General features: G+C 32.0%; 1 protein-coding gene across 3 annotated transcripts in view; it reads left to right on the forward strand.

Annotated features, from left to right (window-relative positions):
- Positions 1-19,709, forward strand: part of LOC124375215 (segmentation protein cap'n'collar) — a 230,454-nt gene that overhangs the window by 122,107 nt on the left and 88,638 nt on the right. For all 3 annotated transcript variants that reach the window (XM_046833335.1, XM_046833334.1, XM_046833336.1), the window contains 2 exons: positions 10,452-10,588; positions 15,893-16,048. In XM_046833335.1, coding sequence (XP_046689291.1) covers positions 10,452-10,588; positions 15,893-16,048 — 293 coding nt within the window. The remainder of the gene's footprint in view (positions 1-10,451; positions 10,589-15,892; positions 16,049-19,709) is intronic.

Consider the following 19,709-nt stretch of genomic DNA (forward strand, 5'->3'; position numbering starts at 1 on the left):
TTGATTTTGATCAGTCTCTGATGTGCCTATACAGTAGTACAGTTCCGTAAGTCTACATGGTACGTCATCCATTATTTTTGTGTAAATTACTTATATTTCCATATCTATAAAATAAGTTATTCAACCATTTTGTTTAACTTCTGCTGTTTTGTGATACCTTCTTCCATTTTATGCAAAAAAAAACAATAAGTAAGAAGTAAAATAATCACATATTTAGTATTTATTAATTTTCAAGGTGATGAAATTTCCAATCAGTTGAGAGAGAAGTATTGGTGAAACGGTGGATCTAGCCATCCATTGACAAGGTGCGAAGGACGGAGGAAGTGGGCAATGCCAGGGGAAGTTCTGTTTAATTGAGCGTATTGGAGTTTTGATGAATCGACAAGGTTAGAGCGAGTGGAGTGTTGACCCAATGTGTGTCGGAGAGTCAGCATGACAGGCAGCCAGTCGGCAGAATAGATCCTGCAGGTCTCGGGTCCCGTTGGCCCCTCTCACTGCTGCCACCACGATCACAGCATCTAATCAATACCTCAAAATAGATAATTCGCTCAATCGATTTGTAGCTATGAATTTCATTCAGTAAAATCACAACTGGGCTTTTTATATATTACATTTAACAGGCTGATAGTGACTTTAATACATTTTTATGTATTATAACAAGCTTATTTATGATTCTAGTTACAAAATTTGCAATGCTGGTTGAGTATATAGAGATGGGTTTGAAAAATATAAGGATTCATAATGCCAATTAAAGAATAATGATTTTATTTAAAATTGAACACTAAGTGTAATAAACATCGCTAATGTTATATACTAATATTAGTAAATGATATATTTTAAATATTAACAAGTAGTCCTTAAAACTAAATTAAATCTCTATATACTATGTAATAAATGAACAAGAACCACAAATTTGACCTAAAATGCATATAGATACAAATATTTCAAATATTTCTCTCTCTCTCTCTCTCTCTCTCTCTCTCTATATATATATATATAATATATATATATATATATTTATAATCAGGTCTAAATACATTACTGCATTCATCTTTTTGACTTAATATGTGTTAATACAAGTGAGGAACATTATTTAAAATTTCATAAATAATAATAAATCTTTTTGTCTTTGAGGTCTGTCTTCCTTTAAATGTAATTCTTTCAAAAATCCATAGCATTAGCTTCCACTATTGTACCATAGAAATATATCATAAGAAAAGAGTGTAAATAAAAACAATGTATAATTAATTTTGATATTGAGTATCTTTCCTAACATTTGGTAAATTGCTCAGACATGTAATACTTGCTAATTTGGAACCTGAATTATGTGTAGGAAAACCACAACAGACCAAAATATAATATGCTCATCATAATTAACAAATTTTTAAATTTGTTCCTAGTAGCTATAAACTAAAATATCTCAATTAATTATAGTTGGAATTCATTGGTTGGTATTCAATTAATTAAAAAAAAACCTTCATTTCTTGGCTCCTGATGTTAAAAATCTATAGTTTTCTTTCTGTTAGTGTCCTTGTAGCAAAACAGGTTATATATCTTCATAACTTTGAAGTGTTTGCTTTTGTCTTTTAAGATCAATAAATATTTAAACATTATAGAAAGTTTAAAATTATTCTATACTGTAGGAATTAACGAGTGTTGAAAGTGCAAAGGATCACTCCAAACTTGTAGTTGTTGTGGACTGCTTTCACACAAACTAGTTCTATAGAGATCCTTTATCATTCAGAGACTGTGAGTTTTTCTTGCAATGTTTTGCTCAGTGTAGGCGGAAGTATCCGGCTGCTTGTAATTTACACAGATGATGCAGCAGAACCTGAGGATGTTTTTAAGGTCATATTGTCGCATGCCGAGGTGACCTTGATCCGCAAGGGTTGCTCCATTGTCTCGGGGCAGACCGTTACCGAGGCGGCAACTGTCATTGTCGATGGCAGTTCAATCACCTCGCGTCCACTGGACCAGGCAGTTGCACCAACCAGGCTACACAACTGCAGGGAGGAGTAGAATATCTATTAGAAAGTCTTTTATTTGGCTAACATTATTGATGACCCAGAGAACTTTGTGACAATAAGATTATTATGTGTACATTTAAACACAAAATAAGATCATAATGTTTAAAAGAACATTTTAATGGTTTTAACTATTTAGCTACCACCAGGAAGAATAACCCTGTGATTATTAAATCTATAATGTTTAGTTGTGTTATTAAATATATGTGTTAATTCACTATTCACATGATTTTTTAATTAATATCTTAAAAAATGGTGGTAAACTCTCCACAAGGGATCAGTTGTGGGATAAATTGATGTCCTTGTATTATCTACTATCAGTTTTGGATGTTTGTAGAACATTTTGAAAGTTTTGTCAGACTCAGGTAGGATCCCAGGGGCCATCTGAAATGACTAATGGTCTTGTTATGAAATTTCATATTTTCTTTCATCTGACTATCCTTTGTGTAAAATATGGAGGAATGTTAAACTCCCTTGGGCCTCTATTGACCTACCTCCAGGCACACTTCTGACAGCAGGGTTTGAAAAATGGTTAGTGCGATCTCAACGCATTATGCTGTGCAGCTGCCAACCAGTGCTTTACGTAATGAATACGTTTGTTCTGTATGAATAGTTTCATTGCAGGAAAATCGGTTCTACATGGCTCTTGAAAGTGGTTTTAAATCTTTCACATTATTATATAGAATCCAAAATGTCTGTTAGTTCTTCTAGTGTTTAGAGGTAGAGCAGAATATTTTTTGTGGGCGACAGCTGTGGAGATGGAAACAAAGGTCTGATGAGGACTCTGGGTGCTTCGGCAGGTCACAGGGCTTTCATTTCGCCCCCAAGATAATGGATTCTTGTCTGAGTAGGTCCCTCATATTAGATGATTACGGAATTGGCCACCATTTATAATTGTGTGAGACTGGCTGTGGCGGGGGTGTGGGAGGGGGAGCAGCATTGCCAGGTCGAACCAGCTTTGTCTGAGCCGAGCTGATTCGGCAACGTCGGATGTAGAGGGGAAGTTAAGCGCCCGCTCGGTGCCCAATTGTGTTTTTCCCAGCCGTCGTGGCAGCGTCGGCCATGTTGTCAGAGTGCTCGGAGAGACCAGTGAGTGACTGTGCCGTGTCTCCGCTCTACTTCACTCCCCAGTGCTATCCTGCGTCCTGATGGATCCGTGTTGTTTCTAGCTCGGGCCAAAGTGGCGGGTTTATAACAGTTTTTGTGTGCCGGTTCAGCACATGTGAGGTGGTGAATAGATTCAAGATTGTAGTCGAGTGCGTGTCGGAGGATTTCGTCTCAAGTGGTTCTCAGAGTGCCTCTTTGTTCTGTTCAAAGTCAAATATTAAGGTATGTGAATGTTTTTAGATTCTTTTGAAAGAGGGGGCAGGAATTGCCTGAAATAACAGATGAAGGATGAAAAGTAGAATGACTGAGCATTTTAGTGGCAGAGGGTGTTATTGTTTAGGAAAGGTCAAGGTGGGATTTTAATGGATACAGCACTAGCAGGTAGTAGCAGCCCCTCAACAACATCTCTTGGTCCACTGTCCACCTGACCTCACCTCTCATCACTCTTGACATCTCATCACTGTTGACATGTCTGGAGACTAGACGTAATAACTTATACACCTAATTTGTAAGTGATGTTAAGTTATCCTTGGTTGAATATAAATAGAATCAAAATGTGAATTTAAAATATCACAAATTTGTTTCAAAATAATGTATATCGTTACCAATGTAATGAAGACAAATTGAATTTCAGTACATATTTAATTGAACACATTAAATTGATTACCACATAAATTTGTGTGTTTTAATAAATATTGTAGGATGAAAATAAATTAGTATTGACAGGAACAATAATGATTCAAACCTCATTGACCTTTCTAGTTAATATTTTAATTGCAGATGTGTTAATAGATATTAATTTTACTATTAAATTTAAAACATGTTTCATTAATGTATCTATTTTATTTATTTTATTTTATTATAAAAAAGAAGGATATTTGAATTTATCCTAAATAGGACATTTAATACATTCATTGGTCAGAAGCTAGTGGGCTCTAATTAGTGTTTTGTTCTGTTTTGTTTTTTTAATATGTGCCATATGTTTTTATGTAAGTTGTAGAATTACTGGTAGTTCTATACAAGTAATTTAATATTAACAACTGTTGTCACCACTAAATTTAATGGTTTTCATATAAATTTGGTAAAATTATCTTAAAATATGAAATTACCTTTACAAAATTTAGCAAGTCAGATGACAAACATTTAATATTAATTATTAAAAGTAGTTTTTAAATTTTGATTAGGAGTTTGATATCGGGAAAAAAATGTGTGTTAAAGTTTTATTTTAGGTTAACATTATCTAATCACTCTACTTCTTTTCGACCATCAAGGTAGTTTAATCAATAATAACATCTTTACAAAAACAGGATTTATCATTAAAAAGTAAGAGTTTACTATTTTCTGAGAATATGCACTGCGCCTAGAAATATGTTTGTTATCTTTGGCATTACATATTATGATAAAAAAATATGAAAATCATCTGTTTTAAAGACAAAATTGTAATAAAACATTGATATTTGGGAAATCTAATTATAATAACTAAGAAACATTCAGAAGAAATGTCTTAAGCCTTCATACGTAAGCTAATTCATGAGTTAATAATAATAATAATAATAATAATGGTAATTATTATTAGTATACTAATTACAGTATGTATATATTATTTGAAATATATTTACTCACTAACTTAGTTCCTAAAGCTGTTAAGTGTTTTAATATCCAATAAATTAATTTCAAGACTTAATTTCTTAATTCTGCTTGTATATAATAACCATTCACATAGTTTTTATAACCCCTTTCATTAGCCTCAGTTATTTAAATGAAATATTACAGAATATAAAAGTTTTATGTTGTCACAGGGATCCATAAAAATTGTCTTCTATGTAATAAGGTATTTAGATGTAACAATTATAATTATGATTCAAAATTAGCTCCATTATAATTTTAAGCAAATAAGACTTTAAATTATAGTAAAGTTGGAATAATGATCCATTTATGTTTTAAGAAAGTTTAGCAAGAGCAGTGATTGGGTCGTAGCTCAGAGACAGCTGTGAGTGTTTGAAGAGACCTGTTTACTTTAACAAACCAATTTTGTGTCAGATAAGAAATGCCTCTTATCACATATTATTCCTTTCTTTTGGTATATTCTTTAAAAAGGGGATTATTTTATCTTGTCAAATTGAAATTGAAATTGCTATTGTTATAACATTCAGCTGCTTGTATAGTTAGTTAATCAGATTAAAAACACACATGGTTCTTGTTTGACTAATTTAAATACACATTAAATAATATACTGAATCGAGATTCAATCTAAATATTTAAAATATGTCTTACTTGAATCAGACAACCATATTACTTAGTATATTACTTAGTATAACATTTATTATGGTCAGTAACAATAATCGTATTTTTAACATAATTATTTTTACAAAAATAATCATTATGTTTAAAATTTGATTTGCTTACACCAAAGCAGTTGTTTGTAGAAAATGAAGGATTTTATTAGAACAATCATAATAAACATTGGATGGTAAAATACTTACCTTTTTTATTAATTGCTAATAATGTATCTATGGAATGAAATACATTTTTATGAAGAGTAATGTAAAATATAAAAGTTTTTATATTTTCCTATGTATAGAACACAAAATGATTGTTTTATTTACAAAATATACATACCCTATTCTTGGATCGAAAAATATATATACTTAAATAACATTAAATAGCATTGTTAAAGCCCCTCACAACTTACACTACTACCACTCCACTGTCACATAAATATAAGGCTGATATTAAAGTACAATGTCATGTGATGTCAGTAACAACCTCAGTATGCGTGCGTGTGAGTGTGTGTGTGTGTGTGCGTGTGTGTGTAAAATTTACTGTTTACAGTAGATCTTTGGTTTAGATTTCTTCAAACAACCAAATAAGTATTTTACAAATTTCAGAATTTTAGTAATACTGAAGATTGATATAGAAATCAGCAGAACATTTATATAATGTGAAAACTAACTTATGAAATTAATAAAAATGTGTAATAGTTACCAGTTTGATTATGTTCTGTAGTCTAACACCTTCATTGCAGCTCTAGAGTATCTGTCTTTGATTTACGTAACAGTGTATGGCACATTAACATGCCTGCCACAGTTAACATGTTTTACAAGTTAACAATCTAGAATTGTCTATAGTGTCTGAACATTGTTTAAAAGATTATGAATGAATTACCACATTTTCATCGTAGTTCTACCCTTATTTCACATAGGTGAAGAAAACCATTATCTTTAAGTGAATTTGTAGATTTGTAGTGTTAGCACTATACACTTGAAGATAAAAATTTCAAGACAATTGGAAATTAGTATTATTAATTTAAATAAATATTGGGAAAATAATGTTATTGGCCCTTATATACCACCAATTAATAATATGATTTTGTTTTTTTGGCAAATTAGAAAATATAACAAAAGTTAACAAATGAGAAGTGAACATTCAATTTGTTCCCATATTGAAATCATATGTAATACATATTGGTCCACAAATACTTTGCATTTTCATATTTCTTTAGTTTATCACAAAAATGCAAAAAGTCTTAACTCAAGACTAGATTCAATATCTATATACAGTAATTAAATTTCAATAATTTCAAACATTTAATATAATTGAATCCAAAATGTAGTGTTAATTCCATTGACAGTGTTGTATGCTCATGAGTAGTATTAGTTTTGCAGAGGTAGAGCAGAAAGGACTTCTTAAACCTAACCTTTTCTGTTAAATTGAGACAGTTTGTATTTCATTTCATTTTTATGAAGGCGTTTTTTTTTTTACTACCAATCTTAAGCTATGATGACCAGACAAGTGGTAGGTCAGTGGTGAGCACAGTGGTTGATACTCTTCTCTGCTACAATGTTTGCCACTGCTGAGTTCAGGTAGTCAGTTTGCGCCGAGCTGTAGTCACATAAACTTGATCGCCTCTATTGGATCTCTTGCGAAATGTAAATTGAAGACTGTTATTCATTTCCAGCAAGTAAAAGGAAATAGTGTAGCAGAAATCCTTATCTATAAACTTTCTACACCATTCACGTACAACACCATCACTCAAGGTTTTCTCTGTAAACAAGGCATATTCTCTGATGGATTTCTGCTGCACTATTCCCTTCTGCTTAAAGGAAATGAATAACACTCCTCAATTCACATATGGCGGGAGAATTAATAGAGGTGGCCATGTTTATGCGACTATTGCTAGTTACTTGAACTATGCAGTGGCAAATGTTGTAACGGGGAATATGTGCGATCAACTGCTGCCCACACCGCGGACCTGCCAAGTGTTTGGCCTTCATGGTGTAAGATCGGAGGGTGATAGAGAATGACCCTTATATATATTATTTCTATACAATCTTCATGGTTTTATTTAATAACATACAATTTGTATATGAAGTGTTTTGCTTTAAATTGCAGAATATATAAACTTGAACTCATACAATACACCATGTACATTATAATCTGCAGTAAGTGTTTATCAGAGTAGTTTGTTTATTTTCATCAATGGATGGAATACAGTTGTAGATAAAACTTCCATGTTTTGTGGGCTAAATCAGGTAGATCCTATAATCTTCCACCTGTAAATGTGACCCTCAACAAGTAAAAGTTTCTACCATATGTGTATTCTGGAGGTACAAAACAGACATTGCACTTAAAATTGCTGACCAGAGAAGCAGATTGAATGACTGCTAATGATATTTAAGGGCAGGTCAAGTACAGAGCCGCCATCTTCAATTATTTTCAATATTTTTGTATAAGATTTACTAAACAATTTATATTGGGCGTAAACAAAAATATTTATTGACAGAGCTTTAGCGAAACCTGTCACTTCAGAGGTTAAAATAAATTTCAGAAATAAATTCATTTCTGTCTGTCTTCATGATATCTCAAAAATGGAATGTCTTAGAGACCTGAAACTTTGCATGAAGCTTAATTTAAATATGAGGAACACACATATGAGGAATTGACGATGATGCAAGCCACTCCATGGGTTTTAGCTGAGCATTAGATCATATTTTTATAATGGTCATACGTGAACCATGTTGGTAACAAGATAATAGCAGAATAAATAATTTTGTAAATAAACTGAGTACAATTATATGAGAGTTGAACATGTGACATAATTATTTATGAAGTAGAACAATAAATAATAGAGTGGATAGCCAATGTTAAAAGTCAGTGACAAGATTTGATTTCAGTACATTGTAGTACCCTCTCGATCTCACCGGAACTTTTATTATTTGTGCACTGCTATGAAACCTAACTTAATGAACAAAAATGTGAATGTATCTTTTGGCAAGATATCCGAAAAAGATTTCTTCTATAGATTTAAATTTAATTAAGTTTAAAACACATAAACCAATACTTAAAACTTTTATTTTTGTGAGGCCTTTCGATAGCATAGCTATCTTTGTCAAACACATCACAAAAGTAAACGATTAACTTTTACAAATAATAATAACAATACATACGCTTTGTCACAACTGATTAATGACACCATTTACTTACTTGTTGACTGCTGGTAGTTTCAGTTTAACATGCTTTAAATTGCCTGTTAGTTCAGATCAGATGTTTACATATCGGTTTGTTTACTTTTGGTAAAGCTGTCATTCTACTTTGAAAGCATGTGGAAAACATAAACATGCGTGAAGTTCCTTGACGTGAAAATAAGGTTTTTTTGTGTTCAAAACATACATCTATTTATAGCCCACCAAAAGACATTGTCATTTAAAAAACACACCTCATACATGTTACAGTATACAATATAAAATGTATACTGTAGCCTTCATGCTGCTGTTGATAAAAGTGTAGTAAAATTTTGGTCACTAGCAATTACATAAAAATAGTCGTTCAGTAGAAAAAGTAAATTTTCAGGAGTCTTTCAACAAAAAACATACCTCTTGGGAAAATATTAGCATTCACAGTGGTAATTTAAATATAGATAGGTTTTTACAAACTTTATGAATGAAACATAATATCTGAGAGCCATAATGTGTTAAATAATTTGTAGGGACAAGACGGCTGTTAATGAACGACATTGAGTTGTTCCTTTAAGAACAATGTTAAACCTCAAACACTTTCTAGCTCTCAGTTTTGGTTGTAGAGTTATGAAAGATGTCTCATTTTAAAAATATAACTAATTTACATCCAAATGCTTTTTAGTTTTTCATTAAAAGTTTATACTTTTTGATTGAAGTTTATACTTTTTGAAAAGTTTATACTCTGACTTAACAGCAATGTTGGCTGGACTGAAATCTTGTCATCTGATTAGACTGACAGTACTTTGGGACACCAGTATACTATCTCAACATGAATATAAACTTAATAAGTACACTTCATTATGCTTATCAGTAAGGCAAAAAGCAAATAAATGTCACTTTTAGGCAGTAAAAGATGGAAAATGTGATCTTCCTTCAAATTCTGTACACAAGTTTTTGAAGGATCTCGGACAGGAAGAAATTTTCTAAATGTTTTGGTGAAGCGTTTCTCTAAAACGGCACAGGAGAGTTCTGACAGGCTAGCCAAGATTAATTCTTTTATATTTATGTTCTACTATTTATTTTTTATGAGATTTGTGTCAGTTTAATGATATTCTTTAATGTTCAACCAAATGCTTTTTAGTTATTTTTATTAGTTATTTCAAAAACGTCAAACATTTCAGTTTTTTTTTTATTAAATACTTAGTATATTTTTAATAAGAAGCAGAAAAAACGTTTGAATGTATAAAAAGAGACTCCTCCATAGATTGTTGTACATCCGAAATTAAAAATGAGGGTGTAAAAGTGTTTGAAGTTGTTGAACCATTTTGTGGTTGTTTTCGTGGGGTAATGCTGAACGTCGTATTGCTACAGCCTACTCTTAAATAGCTTTCAGAAAGCATGTCTGAGTTAAAAATATATTGTTTGGTCTTAAAGTTAATATATGCTGAAGGTAAATATCACTGTAACTTTATGTTTGCTCTAATTCCTCTACTAAACTTAACCCAACTCAAATTTACAAGTAGTTTTGCATGTATATACATCTTGTGTGTTTCTCTTCCAGGTGAATATGTGCTGAAGGAAGACATCAATGTGACTTCACTGTCCGTTGATGAGCCGCCCTCTGCCCTCTTTCATCAACCAGACTTCTCTCTAGAGCAAGCCTTCCAACTTGACTGTCTTGATGTTTGTACAATCTGTGTGTTTCTCTTCCAAGTGAATATGTGCTGAAGGAGGACATCAATGTGACTTCACTGTCCGTTGATGAGCCGCCCTCTGCCCTCCTTCATCAACCAGACTTCTCTCTAGAGCAAGCCTTCCAACTTGTCTGTCTTGATGTTTGTACAACTGTGTTTTTGTCTTCCAGGTGAATATGTGCTGAAGGAGGACATCAATGTGACTTCACTGTCCGTTGATGAGCCGCCCTCTGCCCTCCTTCATCAACCAGACTTCTCTCTAGAGCAAGCCTTCCAACTTGTCTGTCTTGATGAATCGTGCATTGAGGTATGTTTGTAATGTGCATCTGTTTAAAAGATGTTTTATAGTCTTCTGGTCTACATTTCAGAAATTTCAGAGTAACTAACTTAGAGAAACATGAGTTGTCAAGATATGCAGATGTGTTTATCAGCTTAAAAAAGAATAAATGTATAAGAAGTATTGCTTTTCTCAGTCATAACTCTTAATCTTTATTGGTCCAGAAAGGATTTCCCTTCACTTAAATAAAACTTTATAAAATCACAAAACAAATGAAGTAATACTAATATACTTTGTTATAAAGCCGTAAATAAAACAAAATGGCCAAAGGGTGGAATGCATTATGTTCTCAACTAATCTGCAAATTATATTTTACAGATGTAAAGTATTTTTACTTTGTTTTTGTATACCACCATGTTGGGAAATAATATTTTATATGAGCAGCAATAAAAATGTAATTTTATCAAGTAAAAATTAGGTTAAACAACTTCAATTTTTATTTATATATTGGTACACAATCAGTACTCTTTGGATATAAGTAGTGATTTGTAGTTTAGAAAATATTCTAACTTTAAAATAGAGGACAAAGGTTGAAAATCTATAAGTAATATGGAAATTTAAGGTTCTTATACATTGATAACGATGAGGAATTTATTGACTTTTCCTTTATCCTGAATCATTAGAAATTTATCAGGTGAAAAATTTCTAAAAACAATATACTTTAATTTAGTACTATCCAAATTAACACCACTAATAACCCTACAATGATATAAAAAATGATGCCTCTTCTCCTGTTGGTGTTTATTGAGGAATCATGACAGCTTCTTGTATGATCTTCCTTACCAATGCTAAATTCTTATGTGTTGCTTTTAAAAGATATTCTAGTATATGTTTGTATTTTAAAATCACAAGTAGTGTTCACATATACAAGCTCTTTGTAGCAATACACGGTTAGTGTGCTGGGCATGTATAGACAAATTTTAAGGATAAGAATATTGTTAATAATTCTTGTAAACTTAACAATAATATGAATCTTATTAAAATAGTGAAGTCAATCTGACATTTAGCTTGCAGAAGGTCTGGTGGTTTTGAATGTGTGATGTAATTCTTAGAGTTGACACATAAATAGGAAAGTTTTTCACTTTCATGGGTAATGGTATACTGCACTATGGCAAAAACTATGAAATTTTATATGTTCTCTCAAGTTTTGTATTTTAACGCTTTAAAGTATATATTTTGGAGAAATAGTTTTTGTTTTCAATTTTAAATAATTGAGTTTTCTACAATTTATGTACAATGTAATTGTTTAGTTATTAAAATTGTCTTTAAAAAATGGAAGAAAACTTTCAATAGTATCATAAAATCAATATACTTCTTTAAATATTTACGTGTAGTGTTAAGATTGTGCTGTCACAAAATATTATAAATTTAATTTTTGAGTATATCTAATTTTTTCACAATTTCAATATTGGTCAGTATGATATAGGAAATAGGTTTCTTAATTTTATCTATTTACAATAAAAAAAAAAAAAAAAAAAAAAAAAAAAAAAAAATAGTTTGAGGAATAGTGTTTCTAGTCCAAGTTTTACACTAAATATATAAATGTAACTACATATGTACAGTATTTTCTATTTTACCATTGTTATTGGTTGGGCTGAGGTAAGAGTGACATATGGGTTTTGAGAGTAAGTAACCAGCTTTTTTATGAGACAAGTTTGACAGCATTTGAAGTGGTTGGTCAGGTTACGGTTTTGTTGTACTGTGTCATGGGAATTCATTGTAATTTTAATGTGGATGCTGTCAGTCAATTATTCAATCCTTTGGCTTTTGCTGTAAATCTTCTCTTTTTTAAGTACAAAAGGAGTTTTCAGAAAACATTAGATAGGTTATAGCAGTTAGCATCATTGGTATTAGGGCAGTGACTTATCTTCAATCCAGATAAATGCAGTGTTTTATAACACACGGAAGTTAATACAGTTATTTTGGGGAAGGTATAGTATTCCCTAGATGTCTGTGTCAAGTAAGTGGCATTACTTCAGTATCGAGTCGAGACAGAGAGGGTGGCTGGACACTCACATGCACCTTCAATGGATAGTGATGGCTCATTTGAAATGCCTAGTTGTTCCTGAAAACTGAAATATCAAAGTTTTATCCTTGGCAAAGTAATGTTGAGACAGTTTGTATTGGTAGATTGTTGTGTATATGCTTCAATTAGTGATGGCTGCTGTTACCAGACTTCTTCCATGCTGGTCTTATGCTGGCAGGTTGGTGTCGTACTGAATGGATTGAGACGCAAATTACTTGGATTCAGAATGTTCTTTCTCATAATTGTGGAAATCAGCCATTCATAAATAAATTATGAGAGTCATTATTGGCTAGATCACTTCACATTTTGATGGACAATTTTGAACATTGGGAAAGTTCAAATGTGAACCTGTGAACACTCTGCTTTTGAGAGAATCCTGGATTAGGATGATTTTCAGTTCAATACATTTTGAATTAACTGCCAATCCTAAGCACAACAAGCTCTTAGTTACAAAGTTCTACCAAACATAATATGATGTATATATGTGATTTGATGGCTATGTTATAAGAGCAGTAAGTTGTTGTATGTTTAAGGAAGGTGTAGGTTTCAATTGGACTGCTAGAGAGGTGATCTGTGTGTATCATTAAATTGGTAAGTGGTCGTTATAGGAGTGTGCAAAAGTACACAAGAAAATATCAGTAATGGTGGAAATAGATATTTTAAAATATTATATTCCACTGTAATGAACTACCGATCTGTCAGCATGCTTGTGTTCTTAACGTAAGGAAAAGAAAATATTTTGATGAATACTTGAGGTATAGGTTCATGGTTGATGATGACTCTAAAACCCATTGTGTATTGTCTGTGGAGACATTTTGTCTAATGGCAGTATGAAACCATCCATAACAATGTGCCACTTAGATTCAAAACATACATATGTTAAACAAAAAGATAGTACTCTCTTCTAAAGATTAATGAAAGGCCATAATCTGACTTCATTTTAACATGTGCAAACAAAAGATAAGAATGCATTCGAAGAGTCTTATAAAATTAGTTACCAAATAGCCAAAAGTTGTAAAAGCCATACAGTTGCAGAAAATGTAATTTCTGATTGCATTATATATTCTGTCAAATGTATGTTGTGTAAAGAAAATGTTTGAAAATTTAAAAATTCCCTTATTAAATAATAAAACTTTAAGGAAAATGAAATGTCTGATGATATTGGATCTAGTTGTTGAAAAATAAAAAAAGTCCCTGGTGTTTCTATTCAGGGTGAGAGCACTGGTTGCAGTGTATCAGTTTTGTTGTCAGTGCTAAATACTTTAGTGGGAACAAACTCGAGGAAAACCAATTGTTATGCCGTCCTCTCACTGAAAGATTTACATATTCAAGGTTATTTCTACAAACATGAAATTAAGTTAGGTTGCAAGTTTCTTAATTACCTTCAGCATTTTGCATACTTGGGTAATATTTTTTCAGAAAATAATACACTTAATTTAAAAGTACAGAACAATTATAATCCAATTACCTTTTTCCAGGCCTTACAATATTGAGTCAGTGATAAGAAACTTCTATACTTTTTTGAATCCTGTCTCATTAAAAACCATGTCTTATCAAGTTTTCAGTACATTTTGTAGTTTTTTGGTGGAGAACTATCTCAATTGTCTAAAGAAGTAAAACCTGATATTGTAACTCACATAAAAGGCCGCATCATTCAGAGTTCTCTCCTGAGTGAAATTTTGAAGAGAATTGGATTTCAAACTTTCCAATACCAGATGAAGAAGCACATAGAAATCTCAATAGACTCTTCTCATCATTCTTAGTTCAAAACTACAAATCTTATCGAATCCTCGGCTGGAGTAGGAACAGAATACGAAAGAGTCAGAAATAAAACATTAAAGTTTACTGCCCTTTCGAAGCATAGAGTGAGCATTTCTTTGTATCAATAAAAAAATAAACGTAAGGACAACCTTGAAGCATCTGCAGCTTCGAGCATGTACTTGTCATCATTCGAGCCAGGTTTTAAAACCTGATTTCTGGCAAATAAGCTTAAGGATACTATTGAGTAAAATTACATCAACTTGTTCAAAACAATAATATTCTCTGTATAATATAATAACAGTTTTTCATTGTGTTTGTACATTATTTTATGACAATTTATATCGAGTTTTGTTTAGTAAAATAAAATAATATATTTCTTTATATAACATATTATTAAGGCTTTTTCTATCTTTGAGCACTAAATTGATGTTAAGGTTAAAACAGTGTCTGTATTTAAATGATTGGTTTGGGGGGAGGAGGTTGACAAGAAGGAGGTAGGTACAAGAAATAAAAAAAGATTGGGAACCATTGTTTTAGCACTATAAATAATCTGAAAGTTTTTAGAATATTTGAAGTGCCTGAAACGTACTTAAAAGACTTTAAATGAAACTATTAGATCTCATTAAAAATTTTGTAATTAAATTGTAAAAAGTTTGTCTTTTATAAAGAAAATAACAACTATACTATTTAAAAGTGTATGTACAAAGTTTAATTTAGTGATATAACCTAAAAACAAAACTACAGTATCAAAATACTTTAGCCGTAGTGCTGCTGCTGTGTGAACTTGAATTTCCATCTGCGTCAACCCTAAATATACGCGAATGCTCATGAATATCAGACTTTCACCAGATAAAATATTTTTTATTAGGAGGCTGACTGTTGTAAAAGAAAAGAGAGGATACAATAGGGTATTATTATTTTAGAGAAGTGAATTTTGTAAGAGTCAAGTTAAATATAATAAATTCACAAAGCTTATAACCAAGTATTTACTTAATTAAATACTTAGTTTACTGTTCAATAAGTATAATGTGAATGACTCTTAGTAAATACTATAGCAAAAATGATTATCAATAGTGTATACATGCCCATAAATCACACATACTTCCATGGAATTTAACCACAGTAAACATGACATTTTTTAAATGATTTGGGACTATGTTCCAAATATAAGTAAACTTTTTTTATATAAATAAAAATTACATCAGTATTAACTTATTCAATTTTGAAGCCTTTCCTATATTGATAAGGACATACTTGTAAAATAAGTACAGGACACATGTGTTAAGACAGTACAAGATACTGGTGAAGAATTTAAACAAAAACAAGAGTGAAACATTTCTTAAACCATTGTTGTTGCTATGTGTTTTAACATTTGACATCAATGTTGTTCACTCAGCTGGTGACTACCCCTATCCTTGTATATGCTAACACATGAAAGAGGGCTAATTGCATTGGATTGAAATGACAAATGTTATGTTAAATTTCAGTTGGGATCGAGTGCAGAGCCAAAGGCAGAAGCGGGCAACAAAGAAGCGAAACCGGACCCGGAGGACGGAACTGCGCCGGATGTTGTCGAGGATCTCGACCTGTTTGCAGAAATGATTCAAACTCCTCAATACCATGGCCATGCTCGCCCTTTCCAGGTACTGTTCAAGTTGTGTCTGTAGTAAATGGAATTTGATTTGCATGAGAGAAATTTAATGTGTTAACTTTACAGTAGAACAATTTCATATAAATACCAAGTAGTATTTGGTAGTCCATTTTATAGCTACAGAAATACATCTGTAATTTAGAGGTGTGTTTTAGTCATGACATAAAATTTAAGAGAATTTTGCTTGAAACATTTGTGGTGTCATGACCTGCCAGTACATGGTAAATATTGACACTTTATTTGGTTAATTGTGAAAAATGTTCTTATTAAGGTATATTGCATTGAAAATATACTGATTATATTAATGAATCTTATCTCTACCCTCATATAGAACAAAATACCTGTAGTGAATTGTGAGCAAGTAGAAGTAGTGCTTACACTAGTCTCCTCCGTTAAACCATCTTAGACCAGCACTGTCTTATATTTCACTGATTAGGCTGGACATCTTCATTATTTCTTCATCCTGGAGCCCAGTTTTTGTTTTTTATTTGATGTCTGTGCTCAGCATCGGCTGCATATAGTTGGGGTTGTGGCTTTCAATTAAACCATACAATAATAGTTCAAACTCATTGTTGCAATTATTGTTTTTACTTGAACAACTCGGGTCTATGCACAGGCCACATTGCCCATGTAGATCCATTTCCTTAGAGCAACCTTTCCTCAAGCAGATAAGATAACAATTTATTATAATAAACCTGTTTAGTTACTTTATTTGTCCCTTTAGATTGATAATAATTATTACGTGTATCATCTGTTCCTGTATATATTGTAAATTGGTGGAAAATAAACTAATTCATTCATTCATTCTGTAGATCAGAAGTCTAGGTTTAACACGTTCGATGCTAAAAATACCCCTCTAAAAAGACTATCCATAAGCAATGTGAAAAAGCTAATTGAAGATTTGTCATCTGGCAAAGGAACTAAAAATCTTTCCTGTCCAGTAAAGGGAATAACTTCCATTCCAATCCAGTTGTGGGCGCTCCACTGGGGTGGGTTGGTCTTGTAATTAGGATCCTCAACTTCTGTGTCTGTCTGGTATTCTATATCGTCTATGTTGTCATCCTCATCATCTGAACTCAATACTGGCTCTGTTGTATGCCTAGAACTTGGTTATTGTACATCACTTGGTCCCGGAGGAAGATCGATTATGTTACACAATCACTTACCACTAAAAAAATTTTAAAAATCGTTAAAAATAATGAAAAAGTCTTATGTGAAAACAAAATGCATAAAAACGTGAGAAAAGTACCTCCCGAGTAGCGAGAAATACAGTGTTGTTATAGCTCGAGTGCTGGCCGCACACTGATCTCATTTCAGAACAAAGACTCTGTGGTAACCATAGTGTTACCGCTCGCTCCTGGCCCAGCATAGAAGCGGTAACCAGAGTTACCGCCCACAGCGAACCTGTAACAAGTTTAACCACAGGCCTATTTGGGGGTACAGCACTTAAAATCCAAAACTTAGTTTTTTAGCCTAGTGTATTTATTTTATCATTATAATTACAGAATACAATCATTTGTAAACATCATCGGTACTAACCATGTGGACACTTGTAACACTGACCAAATATTTGCTTTTAACCTCTTGATATAATACATACATACAAGTATATGTAATAATAACATTACAAAATAATATCATTTATGATACTTTTTCACAAACATTGCTATGACACTGCCATGGTGTCATCAGTACCAATGGTGTTGACATGCAACATGCTTACAAAATATTTATGGCAAATAATAATAAAACTTGTAAGAAAATAGTGAGAATCCGAGTCAGCTAACAGTAATAGAAACATGTGAGAGACTGGCATGAATCTAGTCAACTAATCAGAACAGTTGATTGTAAAGAAGCTGAAAACATTAATCAATACTTAAAAGACTGATTTCCGTAAACCAAGGTTGAGATAGTATTCTTAGAAGTTAAATAAAAATTTAATATGATAATAATAAGATTTATTATTAAATAGTAAAAAAATATTGTGGCATACAAAATACCCTTGTACTTGATGCCACTGTGACGTCATCGGTACAGGTGGTGTAGTATGTGCACGTCATCGTGGCATCACCAAGATTGAAAATATCAATAAAACAAAGCAACAAAATGAGAATTAAAAAAAATTGATTGAAAATTGGTGTTTTACAAAGTATTCCTAAAACACCATTGACAGTTTAATTTTTGTTTATTGAAAATACCTATTGATATATATATATATATATGTGTGTGTGTGTGTGTGTGTGTGTGTGTGCGCGCGCGCGTGCGTGCGTGTATATACATATATGGTAATAGATCAAAAATATATAATACTGGAAATGCATATATTTGTAAAATTATTCATTACTTTCTGCTCAGATTGTGGAATGACATCTGATCTAATCATCTAATTGTAAAGAAATTTATGCTTGAAAAACAAACTACTTAATAGGTAATCTGATAGTGTGGGTGTTCAAAATACATATATTCCAATGTCCAAAGCATGTTGCAATTTTTAGAGCATCAACATTGTACAGTGACAGAACTTTTATTCAATTTTCCTGTCCATCCTACTCTACAGTACTTTCATCAATGTTTCAAGGTTTAAGGAAGGCCAAAGAAAAGTTGTGCAAAGGAATCAACCTGAACTTTTGTGAAAAATTAATAAATGTAAAAGGGTTCTTTTAGCCAGAGTGCCTACACAGCAAAACTAGAGCCTGCCCTCAGAAGGCATGAAAATTGAGGGTCTGTGTTGTCAATTACTGCAGTACAGCCGGGCTGTAGGTCACCTGGTTCCCTGGCTAGTGGCTTTGACCTTAGCCATAAATAGTAACAAGAACAAAGGCCATCAAAATCTTTCCTTTCTTTCCCTTATTTCGTATTTTACATAAGACTTGAACAGTTACTTGCAAACATGCCACTTACGGATGAAAATAAAATATAAGTATAAATAACATAACTGTTTTCATGTACCATATGCTTCTAGTTTACATTTTAGTGTTCACTTTATTGAAGCATTTGAGACTGTAATAGTAAATTGGGAGGTTTGGTTCTTGATGTGCCTCCTCATTACCTGGATAGGGCTGTAGAATCTCACCATTCACATGTGTGCAGTCATTTTGTTAAACATGAAAGAAATGTTTCTAGAATATGTTGGTTTAAAAAAATGTTATAAAAAAACTTTGTTGTAATTTTATGTACAAGCTGATTTTTCTCATCTATTAATGCTGAACATATTGATAAATCATATCTTAATAAGACATATTAATATTTTACTATTAGGGGTTTTTTTATAAAAGGTTAGTTTTATCACTAGGAGTTTTCTGTGTCTAATCATGTTTTATGACTGAGCACCAAAAGATACTTTTGCTCTGTGATGAACACTTTTCTATCATATAGTAAACAATTTAGAAACTTGCATGTTGTATTTAATTTGTACTAATTAATAACTAAACATGCAACATAGTCATGCTGTCGAGTTTACATATAATAAATAGGTGGTATTTACACAATCTGAATCAATAACAAAGCATTAGGTTTGCACTGAAAAAACTTCATGGATCAACTTGCACACTGAGTGGGCTATCTTAAGTATCAAAAACATTTATGCAGTATGCTGAAAGTGATATTATTATACAAGAATGTTTTATATAAATCTTATAAGAATAAATGTTTCA

Source organism: Homalodisca vitripennis, chromosome 1 (genome assembly GCF_021130785.1).
Source record: "Homalodisca vitripennis isolate AUS2020 chromosome 1, UT_GWSS_2.1, whole genome shotgun sequence".
NCBI classification, from domain to species: domain Eukaryota; kingdom Metazoa; phylum Arthropoda; class Insecta; order Hemiptera; family Cicadellidae; genus Homalodisca; species Homalodisca vitripennis.